At 36.2% G+C, this 15,637-nt stretch overlaps 2 protein-coding genes and 1 long non-coding RNA gene across 3 annotated transcripts; all 3 read right to left on the bottom strand.

The window, feature by feature from the left end:
- Window positions 1-3,353: 3,353 nt before the first annotated feature.
- Window positions 3,354-7,469, bottom strand: LOC149053499 (uncharacterized). The gene is made up of 3 exons (XR_016185576.1): window positions 7,183-7,469; window positions 6,592-6,646; window positions 3,354-5,627 (listed from the first exon to the last, which is right to left on the bottom strand). It is a non-coding gene; the product is annotated as an uncharacterized LOC149053499 (long non-coding RNA).
- A 2,921-nt stretch (window positions 7,470-10,390) lies between these two features.
- Window positions 10,391-11,401, bottom strand: LOC149053498 (G protein-coupled receptor GRL101-like). Its single transcript, XM_089183113.1, has one exon. The coding sequence runs from the start codon at window positions 11,399-11,401 to the stop codon at window positions 10,391-10,393; it is 1,011 nt and encodes a 336-aa protein (XP_089039239.1).
- Window positions 11,402-11,573: 172 nt separating this feature from the next.
- On the bottom strand, window positions 11,574-14,690 carry LOC113667595 (uncharacterized). The gene is made up of 5 exons (XM_089183106.1): window positions 13,409-14,690; window positions 12,817-12,888; window positions 12,569-12,640; window positions 12,147-12,218; window positions 11,574-11,649 (listed from the first exon to the last, which is right to left on the bottom strand). Exons 1-5 carry the CDS (start codon window positions 13,519-13,521, stop codon window positions 11,574-11,576), a joined length of 405 nt encoding a protein of 134 aa, XP_089039232.1. The 5' UTR covers window positions 13,522-14,690.
- Between the last annotated feature and the right edge of the window lie 947 nt (window positions 14,691-15,637).

Here is a 15,637-nt window from a genome sequence, read left to right as displayed (position 1 = left end):
AGTAAGTGTGAAGAGTCGAAAAACAAGCCAAGTTCTCTTTGGGTTTGCTTCTCTTTGCTCTGTGATTGGTCCAGAAAACTCGCACCATCCTGTCAACCAATCAGATCTAAATTAAAAGCCAATCGCGACTTGGACACTGGCGTTTGCCCGCGCTCCAGGCATTGTACCTAAATTGTCACGTTACTCAGACACTAACTGAGTTCTGGTTTCTGGGCTGATTGCTCCAGAGGTGGTCAGCGAACTTCAAGCGCTGCGCATGGAAAGTTTCAAAAATGAGGGGAAAAAATCGTGTCACAGCCAACTTAAGCCGGGTAAGAGGTATATTGTGACACCACTTACGAATAATCTCATAAATTAAACAGTTTCCAGTTTTATTATTTCTTTTTGTTTTCCTTGCTCGACTTTGTTTCAGGCCTGCCAGATTTCTTAGATGCCTTTCTATACAGATAGTACAAGATCATTCCAGCCACGAACGGCCAAAATCCTATTTGTAGCAGTAACTTTGGATCAAACAGCGACTTCCTCTTAATGGACAAGAGCTCGGTGGTAAAAATAAGTACAGAGTTGGCTATGCTTGAATGAAGCAAAAGTGAGAAAATGTTTGGATTTACTGTTTATTTAGTAACGTAGAATGATATTAATATCATGAGTAGCAGAAATATTTCTGTATAACCCCATACTATTATTGTAATAAAACAATTTAAAGTCATAGTCCTAGAGGCAATATATTGTTTCTGCCGTTGTTTTTTCTATCCATAAACTATCTACATAGTGAAGTATGGGGTTGTGGAGAAATATTGCTAATTGAGCGAAAAGGAAAGGCTTCTTGACCATTCCCTTTCTATGTTATTACAAGAAATTTAAATGAAAAATTTCCCTTTTTGGCTATTACCACATGCCCAACAGATATCTCGTTCGTGATTGGTCAATGACTCATGCCAAAATAAGTTCTGGAGTGCAACACAGGGTTTACATATTGCACGTGCTCAGAATTAAAAACAAACAAAAAAAGCTAAGTTCTAAATGTTTTGAAAAACTTTCAACTTGGTTGAAATGTCACAACTTTTTTTTGCAACTCCGTGAAAATTTCTTATTTTAAGTAATATGTATTGAAAACAAACAAAGAGATTTAAAAAATGAAAAAAACCGACTTTGTGTTTTGAAATTTATTGTTAGTGCGACTTTGTTGAATCTATAATTTTCCCGCTTTTTTGTTTTTTTGTTTCTTTTTGTTTCAGGCTTCACAACAAAGGAGTTTACTTTAGAGCAGGTATAAAGAAAATGGTCAAAGGCTACTTGCGGACATTTACTCAGGAGGTCGAAATAGAGGCGATTAATTAATCTATAGAACGATGGTATTGAATGGCTGATCACAATAAAAGGAGTGTACCGCTGACTGTAAGACCTCTCACTGCCTTCTGTTTATCCTGAGGGCGGGCTCATGTTTAGGTTTCACCATACTGCCCCTTTTCGGGCGTAGCCGCCTATTTTACCATCGACAGCTGCTTATGGAAAAAGGTTATTAAAACCCTGTATCAGAATGGGTTATGTACCTAAAGGGATGGCTAACATGGAAAATGGACCGTACTTTGGGTCGAAAGGTTTATGTTCTTGCCTTGGCCAGCTCGTGTTGATGCCCTCATGGGATGAACACTGTCTTCTCAGAGAGCCTCTCGCCACCTAGGAGCGAGCGAACGGCTAGGGAAACCTGACAAAATCCCGCGAAGGGGGAGGGAGAGGGGGAGGAGTGTAAGCTGCAATGGACAACCATCATAATCAGGTGGAATAGCAGATTTTGAAGTCACTTCACGTTGAGGAAAGCTTAAATAGCCCATCAATAGGGGAGTCAGTCTTGTTTTTCAAACTTAACTTTCTTAGCATTGAGTGTCGGTCCAAATCATCATCGTCTTTCAGTTGTATTCAACACTTAATGATTGCATGTATATCAGTTGCACAATTTTTTTATTTCATGCCCCAAACACACCTGAGCATTTTGTTTTGGCGTTTTGCAGTGGTTGTTTGCCTCCTCCTCTTTAACTTTTCAGACACCAGTATCTTGTTTACTCAGCATCCTCTGTTGTGACTTCCTTTTCGCTGCAGATTGATGGCAAAAAACTCGACTTACGAACACTAGAAGGAATGCAGTTCTGAACATAGGCAGGTAAGTAAAAGCTGGAGGTTGAGGTCAATCAAATTAATTCGAATTAATTTTGTAATAGTTAGATGTTCAATTTAATTGCAAGAAAATCACAGAACATCTGCTTCAACAAGTAGTTTTAAGCTGCAAGGTTTTTATCTCCGGTGAAAGTATGATTCGTGTAGGTCAACATTATCTATTTCATATAGTTATGACCTGATTCCTTTACGAGAACGAATAACCTTTCAAAATTTGTCTCCCTCATATCATGTGGCTTCACAGCTCAATTGGTAGCAGTCCCCAACTATTATCTGGGAGGCCTGGGTTCGAATCTGATCGAAGTCGGAATTTTTTAAAGGGTTCTTTTCTGAGATCACTTTGATTGCAGCTGATTATCACCTTGTTACTTGAAAAGTTTTTTTGTATAAATTTTGCCCTTTTACTTTGTTTTTAAATTTGTTTTTTTGCCAGTTGGGGAGCAGGCACAGATGCATGGGGACCAAACAAAGATGTATGCAGTACCTCATGAATTTAGTAGTGATATCTGCACCAAACAGCTGATAAAATAACCATGACATGTTGTCCTCAGAAGGTGAGGTCTGGAAAAGACTCTAAGATTCAGCGCATCTGCTAAGAAGAAGCCAACCATGAAGTTATCACAACGGCCGATCAGAACCGACGAAAGTTCAAGAAGTACGAAGAGAAGTACGAAGAGAAGAATGGCGCAAACTGCCATTAGCGCGGGAAGTTGCGAATGACCAAACCACTTTTGGTTTTAATTTTGCCCATGATTGGTTCAGATAGTGGCTTGAGTTATCTGGACCAATCGCAAAGCGAAGTTAAACGAAATAAGTGCAATCCCGTATTCCTTTTCCACACACAATTGAAATTGCTTGAATCTTTTTGCAGGGTCATGCCTCAGCTTGTCACTGTGACGGTCTTGTCGAGGTGGTTGGACTTCAGGGAGTAATGCACCTAGTAAGTCAGAATCACCACCATCTGTACCCGTTCGACCCTAACATCAGCAGGCATATTCACCATACTGTTCTGTTCTGTTCTGTTATGGTGTCAAAAGAAAACGGTTCAGCTTTTTGGAAAAATTCAAACTGAGTAATTCATTAAAACAAAAAGTTCAACATTATGAGAGATACAGAAAGCAATTTTGTATCAGTTTACTTGTCACAGGTCATTGTGGTACATAATCCCCACTGTGGATGAACCTGAAGCATGACTTAGATACCTTTATAGAGTAAATTGAGAACGGACTCATGTGTAAGGTCTTAAAAGTGTTTTATTGAAGTCTTCGTTAACGTTTTACAGTAAATCTTGAACCCCTGTTCGTAACTCTGTGTTAATTCCCTCAAAAAGCCACTCACACATTCAAGTTATTCTTACTGTAGAAGCCATGTTGAAGATCACGTTTGAAGAAAGATATAAATGAAATACCACATACTACAATGAACTAGAATTCTCGATGTGAGTTAAAAAAATCTAGAAATGGGCTACAAAATTAGACTTAAAAACACTACTAAATATCTTAGTTAGTGGTATTTAAGACCCTTTTCCTTTTTTCCTTTTTTCCTTTTTTTGATTTTCAGGCTAATGTGAATAATAATGACGAATTATGTAAAGAAGCACACTTAAGCCATGACAGAGGTCACTAATGACGATAATTCTCGCAAACGAACTATAAAAGCCCCAAGACATGACCTATTTAAATCATTTTCATTCTACAAAATCTCTAACAAACGAATTCTGACCTAGTCTATTTTCCTCTAACAATTCTAAACTTAGTCTGCATGCAAAGCACTTGCAAGCTTGTTGTGGAAGTGAACTATTCAGATTGTTGTCGTACCACTTAATATCCTATTTTAAGGAATTTGCGTTCATAAAGAACGTAGTAACATAGCGAAAATAGACGTCACTCTACCTTTTAGCTATCATTATGCTCTCATACGAGTTATAAAAATTCTAGAAATGAGCTACTCAGGTCATTCAATATATTGTTAAATCTCTAATGCATGACGTCTTATCCAGTAACTGTTTCTCTTTTTTTCTGTGACATTTTTACCTTTTTTTTTTAACTAGAGATACTATGGAAATTAAGCAACTCGACTCGTACTCTGAATACTCGCTGGACGAGTTGTGGTAATGTTCGAACTATTCAGATTATTGTTGTACCGCCTAATGTCTACTAACTGTGGAAATCTTAACCGCAAGTCTAAGTTCTTTGATATAATATGAAATCCAAAATTACCGTCACTTTAACTCCTTATGACTAATGCTCGCGGATGAGTTCTAACATGTTAAGAAATGAAAAATTTAGTTTACCAGCGTATCATCAAATATCTATTAAGTGGACGTGTTCGACCCATGCATTTGTCTAAGTTTTTCTTTTCAAATTTCAGATGATTTTTCGTGTTTAAACAAAACCTAGAAATGAGCTATCTAAATAGTTGTTATACAGATTATTAGCTCTTAGTTGTTATGCACATTATTAGCTCTTTTCTATATGAGGAACTCTAAAAGAAAGTTCTTCAGGGACATCAAATCCCCTCTAAACTAAGAGTAAACTCCGAATAAACCTAACAATTCCCATGGAAATGAACTTAGAAATTACTTTTAAAACCAGAGGGGCATTCCTAATCAAAACATTTACTCAGCTATATTGTAATTAATGATGGAAAGATCAACATGCAGAATAGAATATCTTATCACACTAGAAGCATAGCCAGCTTTTCGACTTGTCGTGGGCCTATACCCTAAGAAAGTTCAATTTTTGTTTCAAAATTTGCACGAGTGATGTGATAAAAGTTAAGAGGTACAGGACTCTAGGCTGGCTACACCCCTGATATTGTTGTATTCCGTCTTGAGCCATCCGACTTAACTGCGGTGTAGCAATCATGGTCTTTAGAAATACGCTAAAACTAACAGGCTAAAAGTGTCAGGTAGATGTACATGTTACAAAAAGAAACAAACAAGCAAACCAAAAACGGTCAAAACAAAACAAAAGAAAGATGGACTGATAGATAGAGTGTAAGGTATACAATGATTAGCTCGGACAACAAAGTTGCTAAGTATTGTTAACATTAGATCTAAGAAAAGAAATTACACGCCCACTCAGATATAGCTCAATATGTTCTACTTCAACTATACCCTGTTACCATACAATGATAAGTTCAGACAACAAAGCTACTGAGTATTGTTAACATTAAATCTAAGAAAAAGAAATTACACGCCCACTCAGATATAGCGCAGTATGTTCCACTCCAACTATATCTTGTTACCATACAATGAAAAGTTCAGAAAGCAAAGTTACTGAGTATTGATAACATTAAATCTAAGAAAAAGAAATTAAAGACTAAAATGTTACCATAGACAGTATGTATTGATTACTAGAATTATTTTTCTCCATTTCCTTGAAATTTTTTATTTTTTCTCTAGCCCTCGCGGTCTCCATACTAATGGCAATGTTTTTGGCTCTTGGAAACTGTTAGAGGCAAAGGAAAAAGCACGCTTATCAGTGAACGCAAAATTAACTTATCGATTAGTTGTTTGTTTGATCTACGGACCCGAAATTCAGTCAGTCAAGTGTTGGATGTTTGCATGTCTGTATTGAAGTGTTTTGCAGCCATAATCTAATTCAGTTAGTTATAACCATGCCCAATGGCCAGGTGGAGAGTCCAGCAGACAGTCGGGCAGACAATCAGCCCATCTGTGAGTCAGCCAGTGGTCATAGCTCAGGTTGTCGATTCAATTTGACGGCTTACCGGCCAGTTGCACAGATAGTCGGGTGACCAGACTGTCAATCAGGAAGCTGGTCAGTGCATTAAGGACAGAAGGCAAATTTGAATATACAAGCATATACAAAGAGAGCACTCATCAGTGCAGCGTATTAGCCACCCAGAAGTTTTTTTTTTGGAAGTTATACTTTTTCAAATCATAATCAAGCAGAGGAAGAATTGATTAGTTTGAAAATGTTTTGGTAACCTTACTGCCAACAATGAATGGGCTGCCTGAAAAAATTTGCAAGTGACTTTGAAAAAGACAAGCAGTATATTATGGCTACTACAAATCAGACTTCATCTTCTTCATCTCCAATAACTTCAACCATTACAGTTGCAGTGAAATCTCTAATTTGAAACTGGTTTGAGTTAGCCAAGGAGTTAAAAATTTAGGATAGAGTTACGCTTTGTGAATGGCATCAAAAAAGTCACTTTTGATTCAGAATATAGATCGGGTTCAACAAACTGATAGTTTAAGTAATCATGAGTCAACAATATATGCATACACACCGTAACGCATCAAAGATTTTCACTCTACATCTCAAATATTACACTTATTCTGATTGGATACCTGTAACAAAAAAAACCTACCTTCTTTAGAGGGATTTGTTTTCCGTACCCCTTTAGTCAGCGGTATTCGGTGTTAAAGCAAACGTAATAAGCATTTACCTTGATGCAAAAACAAAGTACTAAAGCGGCCTGGTATCAAACACGTCTTCTTCCCCTGGACGGAACACGAAAAGAGATAGAAATGCAACGCGCTCATTTTTTCTCAAGCGATGCAGTACTAAATTGCATAAGTACAGAAAACAGAGCTGCCACTTATTACAGCTCATTTAATTTTGCTTGCTTGTGTTGAAGTGTTTTGAAACCTGAGGTACACAACATCAAAGTCATTGTTTCAAATTTCCATTAAATGAGTTTTGGTAAGTGGCGGTTATGTTTTCTGTATCTGGGCAAATTATTACTGTATCACTTGAAAAACAAACAAACAAACATGTAAAACGGCTCAATAAATTCGTAAATTTTAGATTTTACCATTGTATAAAAAGTTATGGCTCTTCGTTACGAGGAGGTATAATAATATTCAAGTTGTGTGTTTTTTTCCTCAATGTAGTCAACTCCCGATGTGAATCGCGACCTTTCGACAGAGCACTTCAAGTGATCTACAGCCAATTGAGTGGACTGATTATGCGTCACCTTATAAAGCATGTGCGGACCAATCTGAGTTTATCTCTTCTGATTTATGAAAAATGTTACCTTCCTCTACAATATCCATGTCAGGCTCATGCGTCTCCTCTTCTTCTTCAGCTTTTCTAGCTTCTTTAAAAAAAGATTTATTTGATACAATGTAAGTTAGTATACAGTCATTAAATTTTGTCTTTGTACTTAGGAATTAAAATTATAAATGTTTCACCAATTTCAACACTAGAATTTTTCCAGTGACTACCAAGGGAAAAGAGATGTTTTAATTGCTCATAAAATGCCTTACTCTCTTGAGTGACCATTCAAAAACCATTATCTTCTTTACCTTTGTTACTGGGTACGGAAATCTCTCCAATTTCCACCTGCTCCTCAGATTCAACAGCTGTGTGAAATCAGATTCATTGTTAAAATCCATAAGGTTAGACAACGCCGCCCATTGCCCGCTATTTAGTCAGAAGATTAGCTTTGTTGCTACTTACACTGTACGCTGGAATAAACGAAACCCATGTGGGACAAATGTTCAGTTCCTAAAAAGCAACTCATTGTTTTTACCTTCCTCAGTTGTCTTTTTAGGTTCATGCTTACTTCCTCCTTCTTCACCTGTACACAAATATTAAAGATATCTTGACATTATAGAAAGCAAAGTATTGTGCTCACTGAAATCCGCAACAATCGCCTTATTCTTCAACTATTATCAGAAGCTATAAGTAACACTGAAGATGAGTGTCCATCATTAAAAAGGTTCTTCTAAGTAGCTTAACCTTCGATCACTTTTGATAATTTTTTTAAAACCTTTCATAAGGTTAATTGCAATTGAAACTAGTGGTTCCTTAAAACTGGGCGATTCTCAACATTAAAAACTTCTGTTAGAGTGTAGAGACACTCCTTCTACAGAAGATGTCAACTATTACCTTCTCTTTGTGTTCTTCGTCGATACTGGCTCTCGCCATGATGAACAGTGATTGCATTAAAGAATACCATCCATTTAAATAAACCGCGAGTTGTTCCGGTAAGGCTCAAACTTTAATAACGCAAATATGTCTTAAGTCTTTGTTAGCACCAGCCACCTTTCGCTGTTTTGTAAAGTTATGACATTTCTAAAAAAAATGAAAATTGAAAAGGTGTTTACCTTCCACAGCCTTTGTAGGGGCTGGTCTGATGTCGAAATCATCCTCATAATCTGTTTTAAGGAACAAGTAGAGTAAAACATGACATAACGTTCATGGGTAATGTTCTATTCTGAAATAAATTTCTTTACAAATGTATTTTACGTATGTTAGATTTTCATATATTTATTCAAGTATTCATTGATTGATGAAGTATTACTGAGTTACAAAGCTCACGTTTAAATCTGCAAGTTAATTAGTGCGCATAGAAAAGGTAGCTGGATTAATACCTTTCTTCATTTTGGCGATTCTTATGACCGGTTGTAAAGTAAAGTGCAATATGCAGTTGAAGTCACCTTAAATAACTGTGATTTTTGCAGTACTACTTTTGCAAATAAAGTGGCTGTCTATGCCTTCTTTTGATATTTCGTTCATAACTAATTTTTACCTGAGGAAGATGGATTCGCATCCCCCTCACAGGCTTGTTCAATCTCTGCCAACAGAGCAAAGAATTATCTTTAACTTATTCTTCGCACAATATTTCTAAAAACTGCAAACAACGAATAATCATTGTCTACATATCATATCATTCATTTACTACAACCGCATCATATGGGGGACGATGGTATCTTCCTTCCACAATGCACTGTACAGTTTACTAATGTAAGGAAATGGTAATATCATGAGTGGAGGTGTTAAAAGTGCGCAAGGCAATTTATCACCAGAACATCTTGAGGTAACTTATCAATCAAAAGTAATAAAACCTAATTTCATCACATTTGTCTCATCGGAAACCCTTCCTTAATCTCTCCTTTCACAAAGTGCACCTACAGCAACTATCAAAGCAGAAAAAGAATGCTGTGGTTTCTAGGCATCTTCTTTGAAAGAGCTAATATTTTATAGAGTAATTGATTAGACTATACATACCTGGCAAGAGAGTTGAATTACAAAGTCAATTACAGCATTGCCGTTGGCATAAAAAACTCTACATTTATTTACTGACCTGGTTGGGGAGCAGGCAATTCAGGGGCTTCCACTTCTGGAATTTCGACCTGTGCTATTAATTGCATTTCAATTTGTTCTCCTAGGGGGGAGAAAATGAAAAAAGGAATTAATTATAGAAAAGGGAAAGGAAAGAAAAGTATCGCACACAGAATCCTACAGAGGTGTAGAGGAGATATGTGATTACACCGAGAAGAAGTATATTTTTTACCCTCCTCGACGTTAGCATGTTCATCTCCATTTCCAATCTGCCCCTGCTGAGCATTTTCTGCTTCTTTGATATGAAAAAGTAAAACCAAAAAAAAGTTAATGGTCTTTGTCAGAGAGAAGTATAGCCATTCATATTTTGAGAATTTTTTGTAGAATGAGTTTTGACTAGCAATTCATTTTAAAAAATTGTCGCAAATGGCACCAATTCGTCCCAATGTTCCTCATGGTTAGTATCTCTAAAGCAGTATATTAAAAAAAATCCAACTGAAATCATGATTTCTAAACGAGTCGTCGCCTTCATTAAACTTGATGATTTATTACATTGATCCCCTCTCTACTTAGAATCATTCTGGTTTTCTCTTCAACGTCTGCAACAACTTTACATATTGCAGGTTGCACCTTTGTGGTTTCAATAATTTGCTCAGTTTCTTATTCGAAAAAGTTAAAAAATAGATGAGTATTCTACGATTTCATACCAGTTCCACCCTCTCCCCCTTGAAAGCCTTATGAGTTAAAATGACATAAGTTATTTAAAGAACACTGGGTTGCTTATACTCAATTTGATAAAACTTAAAGTTTGTTCATTTTAAGGTTTGGAATATAATTATTGTTATCATGGTATTTTTGAATGGATCTTAAAACTGCACCTTCTTGATTTTGTCCTCTACTAAAAAGAGATCGAACATTGGACCACAGCTTTCTCAGTTTTGCTTTCAACACAGGCTGCACCTAGACATTCAAAATATATTGGATAGTTTACGTAAAGAAAGTAACGTATTTAGAGGTCTTATTGGTCTCCACGGTTTAAGTCAACAGTGAAGAAGCTAACAAAATCTCTCGGATCATTTACTTTCTTCATGCTTGTTTTGTATGTCAATCTTTACAATTACAAAATTAAGTTGCCTGCTCTGACACGAAAGCAAATTTAAACATATCGGTAGGTGTTATTCCAAAGTAACAGAAAAAACACATGTTACCTGTGGAGTAGAAAGCGTATACAGCAATGGATTGATAGTTGAATTGATCGGCAGAGCGAACACTGCAATCCACACTGCCAGATCACCAGGTGGATTAAATGTTTTCTCGACGTGGGAACGGATGCCAATAGCAATGATTGGCATCCAACACAAGAAATCGGTCAGAATTATGAAGAAGACTCTTTTGGCAAGTGCTCTTTCTCTTTTAGCCTGTGCACTTTGTGCTCTTGCTCGTATTTCACGAACAGTTCCATGTGTACCAAGCCGTCTGCTTGACGACCATGATTTCCACAAGATGGCAACATAAGCAACCATGATGAAGATGAATAGGGAAAAATTCAAAACGATAAAGATGGAAGTGGAGTATTCCCAGCCTTCTTGTAATTCAGGGGAAAGCTGCAGGGGCAGGCACACTACATTATTGCCATAATACCTCTCACTGAAATAGTGCATTCCGGACAAGGGAAGGAATGCCATAACGCTTCCCACCAGCCAGATAACTACGCACATTATACGGGTCTGCCGAGGGGTAATTTTTGCAAAGGTGTAAGGAAACACGATGTTCTTGAGTCTGTCCAATGCGATCAGAGAAATCATCATCACTGACACTTCACTTGAAAAGACAGACATGGCACCATTTAAATGGCAAAACCAACCGGTGCGCCACTCATAGTCATGCAGGTAGTATTCCCCTGACCATTGCAGGTCTTTTATACCTATAATGATAAGGTATATTCCCATGATGCCGTCAGATACACCCAGATTCACCAACATGATAGACTGGACCACATTATTATCAGGGTAGAAATACTGCCACCCAACTACGAATAAAGACCCTAACAACGAGAGCAGACCGACAATCCAAAGAGTTCTCCTTGGAGCATGGTGGCGGAACATGGAGTGGCAGCTTGCGAAGTTATCATTGAATACATATTCGCAATCAGCATCCTGCCTGAGAAGATCGAGATGACAACACATCAAGTTGGTGTCCAAGGTTCTAAAATTCGAAAAAAGAAGAAGAAAAAGAAGAAATATCATTTCATTATCGCATTATGAAAGCCATTTATAATCATTAATTAATTAATAACATAGACTATTGTTAAAACGATTTTTTGAAGGGGTGAGTGAAGGAAAGGATCGTTCTGGGGTCTTACACTCTGATAATGTGCGTCCAATGCTTGAAAAAGCCTTTGGGGAGCTCAGCCATCAGGTTGTAATGCATGAACCTGTAATTTCAAATAATCATGATGTGAACATTAAGTTGGTTTATATCATAATTAACCAAACAAAATTAATTTGATTTACCCCAAAAAATGAATTTTCAAGAATAAGATTCATCAAGCTAATGTTAATGTTAACTGTCCAAAAAGGCAAAATCAAGAACCCTAGCTGAGGATCTTTAATACGGACCCTGGCATGATATTTTCTCAAAGAGTTTTCAAATCTGATCATTTAGCCTAAGATAAGTCTCATCTTGCTTTCTTGGAAACTTTTGATGGCTACTGATTTTATGAACGTGGCAGCCCATTCGGTTGAGTTTGTTCGCTGTACAAAATTTTCTTTCCGGACTCATCCAGGGAAATATTGCTCTGGTATATCAAAGTTATTTTCAAAAATTACAATTTACGAGTCTTTTCTTTGACTACAACAACATCAAAAGAATACATGCCCACAAGCTAACCGATTTCAATATATGAACATCTTTCATTTGCAGTGAACTTACAAAAATCGCAATTCGTGGGCATAGTTAAAAGTCGTGCTGGTAACATTTTGTATCCTATTGCCGAAGATATTGCTGAAACGAAGAACGTAACCATTTACAATTACGTCCTTAACGGGGAATTGCAGTTGTCATATTCGTTATCCTATAGATTTACATGGACTTTTCGTTTAAACTACACAGATCTCCAAAATGTTTCTTTTTATTGCTATAATATCCACCTTTGGTTATGTAAAAAGTCACATTTTTAGTGCAACATGCATTCCAACAACATTGCTTCATTGAGCAAGGTAACTTGCATCATGCCTCTCCTACATCATGTTAAATTTTTGGACTAAAATGCCAGATTTTGAACGCTTAGATCATATTCATTCCATCATCTCAAATATTGTATAATTTTTTTGTACGTTATTAACTGTACTCACAGAGCTTTGAGGTTTTTGAGGCCCTTAAAAATTTTGTCAGGCAGAGCCTCGATTTTGTTCTCTGAGAGATATCTTGAACAGGTGAAATGGATAATGAAATAAATATTAAAATACAGTTAGTAACATAATATGATTGGGTAAGGCAATTTTTTTTGAGCGATATGGAGTTAACATTAAAATAATATTACTGTACACGGTGTGCGATTCAGATCATCATGGAAAAAGGTTTCAGCTCCAAATGTACTCACAAATCGAACAGCTCCACCAAGCCCTGAAACTGATCTTCATGAAGCTTCTCAATTTTGTTGTAGTCCATTTTCCTGAAGAGAGCATCATGGGCAGTTTAGACTGAAATAAGCTCATGTGGGAGTGATATTTTTAAAACCTGCTTTTTTAAAGGTAACTTCTGTAGTTAAGGCAGGGAATGGCGATGTTTTCCAGTAAAATAACTCCCAATTTTTATATCTTAATCTTCAAAGAACACACTAGACATATCTCTAATGATCTCAAGATTAAGCACAAAAACTCTCAAGTTTATTCCCATGGGCCTCAAACGAGGACTGTTGTTTGATGCTGAATTTGAAAAAAATCATTATTGGTTCACTTCCTATTACAAATTACAACATCAGTGCTGGGGAAGTTTGATCTTGCAATACGACAAATGCTTAGATATTGACAACTCGGATAACAAGGAAACAAAAAAACGTTTGCCTCCAGAAGTAAATTATAATGTAAGTTGTCATTAACTAGGATGCTATTTTAGTCACCAAGTCTGTTATATGCAAGAAAATCCTTTAAGATTAACTTATAATCTTTTGTGCCGATATTAATCTTACTTACAGAAATTGTACCGCTGTAATGTTCCTGAAAATGTACGGCGGCAGATTTCCAAGTTCATTGTTTGATAAATCCCTGAAAATAATCGTTACCACAGCTACAAAGATTTTACCCATGATAGAACTACCAAACTCTCAGAAAATGTCGGGTACCTTACTGTGTGGTTGCTTTCCCTTTTCAGTTTATATATTTATACATATTCCCAGGAAAAAAAGATAATGTTTTAAATTCCAACTCAAGAAGATCCTAGCACAATTTGCTTGCTAAGAACACTAGGATAAAAAAATATGTTTACTTTTTTTCGGGAAAACATGAATGAAACATGCTCATTTTATACAAAATCGAAAAACAGGTCAATCAAGGAAATATCCATCCCCAGCTGAGGAGAAAAATTAAAACTGCAATAAAACAAAAAACAGAAAACAAAGAAGCCAAAAAAAAAAGAAAAAAAACTAGTACAAAAAAACAAAACAAATTGCAACCCTACCTGCAGCAGAAAAATGAAATCCAAATGCATAACAATTTTTCCATTGCAACTATTACTATTGTTATTATTATTATTATCATTATCATCATCATTATTACTATTATCATCATTGCTATTATTATCATCATCGGCCGTTCGTCAATAGTTTATCATATTTTGAAAGCAAGTACTTTATCCTGCGAAAAACAAATCTGGGAGTTGTTAAGGTTCCTATTTAAACAAAAGCTTTTAAACTTTTACACCTTCAAATACCTTAACATTACTAACCAAAGCACAACAACTACATAAAATAGCATCCTCTACTTCAACTAATCAGATTTACAAATACAATCTGGAAAACGTCATGATGATTATGATCATTAATTTTAGTTCTTCACAATTATCTCCTAGGTTAAATAACTATTTCCCTTACAGATGAGTCAGATCGGAGAGACTGTTAAAAAGTCCGTCTGGTAGACTCTTCAACTTGTTATTTGACAGAAGGCTGATAGGAATGACGAGACAAAAGAAAATGCGTATTTATAAAGTCTGCCATCTGAAATTCTTAGTAAAAATACATAAAGATAGAGAAAGATGTTTTTCGTCTTTTCACGAGCATGGAATAAAGAAAAAAAAGGACGGGACGGACGCGTGTCATATGAGCTTCGTAATAGACCACGCTCACCGTAGAGTCTTTGTGGCTCAGTGGCGCAGCATCGGAGCGCGGAATCCGAAGGTCTGAGGTTCGATTCCTCATGAGAACTCAGAAGTTTTTCTTTGTCCTACGCTTGTGACAAGACGAAAAACACCTTTCTTTATTTCTTTACTGAAGTCAAACTTACCATCTCTCTTATTCTATTTACCATACAAAAAGATGCCGATTATCAGAACCACTCAAAGAGCAGTACTTAGTTATATACATGCAATGTTTTGTTTTATGGTACAAAGAATATTCAAGAGTCACTTCATTTATTTAGTCTAGTCAATATATATAACAAAAAAGCATTTATAGGCTCCTAACAACTTGAAATTTGCCTATACACTGAACTTTTTCCCCCAACATAGACAATGGCTGCCTCTCATGTATCAATAAAGAGATCATTAAGCTCGTGATCGAACAAAAATATTCCAACATGGTTCAAAACAGAGAAAGATGTCCCATGAAAACAACTCTGAAATTCATAACATGCATGAATTTCTTTGATGTATGTATGATCGTTGTAACTAAAACTGTCAAATCATCAACATTAACATAATAAAGGATGATTCAATTTTAATTTCTGTGTTATCGGTGCAGACGGGAAGATTTTAAATCATTTTCTTGTTATATGCTTTAATTCGTGAAAGGAAAGAAAATTATAATACCGGCTGGATCTGTGTAAAAATATACAAGCAATCACGAGCTGTAACTTTACAAAAGAGAAGAAAATTTTAATTAGTGTTGGAAAACTAATTAAAATTTTTTTTTGAGTTAATACAAGGGGAAAACTTGAATTAACTTACAGCCTTCTCAAGGTTTTTAGATCTTGGAATAAATCAGGAGGCAATTCAGTGAAGTTGTTGTCTTGCAACCATCTGTGTTGAAATTTGAAAAAAAGATGATCTGTATGGCAAAATCGATTCAGTTTTATTAAAACAGTTATTACCGCCTTGTCCTATGATCACTGAGGGGAAGGGAAGAAAAGAGAAAAGAAAAAATGAAATGGAAAAACAAGTACAGACAAGGCGGTAGGAAAAGGGAATGCTGCTGCGTTATGAAAACAGTT

Source organism: Pocillopora damicornis, chromosome 1, assembly GCF_964200805.1.
Source record: "Pocillopora damicornis chromosome 1, jaPocDami1.2, whole genome shotgun sequence".
NCBI lineage: Eukaryota > Metazoa > Cnidaria > Anthozoa > Scleractinia > Pocilloporidae > Pocillopora > Pocillopora damicornis.
This window is presented reverse-complemented; position numbering and strand designations above follow the sequence as displayed.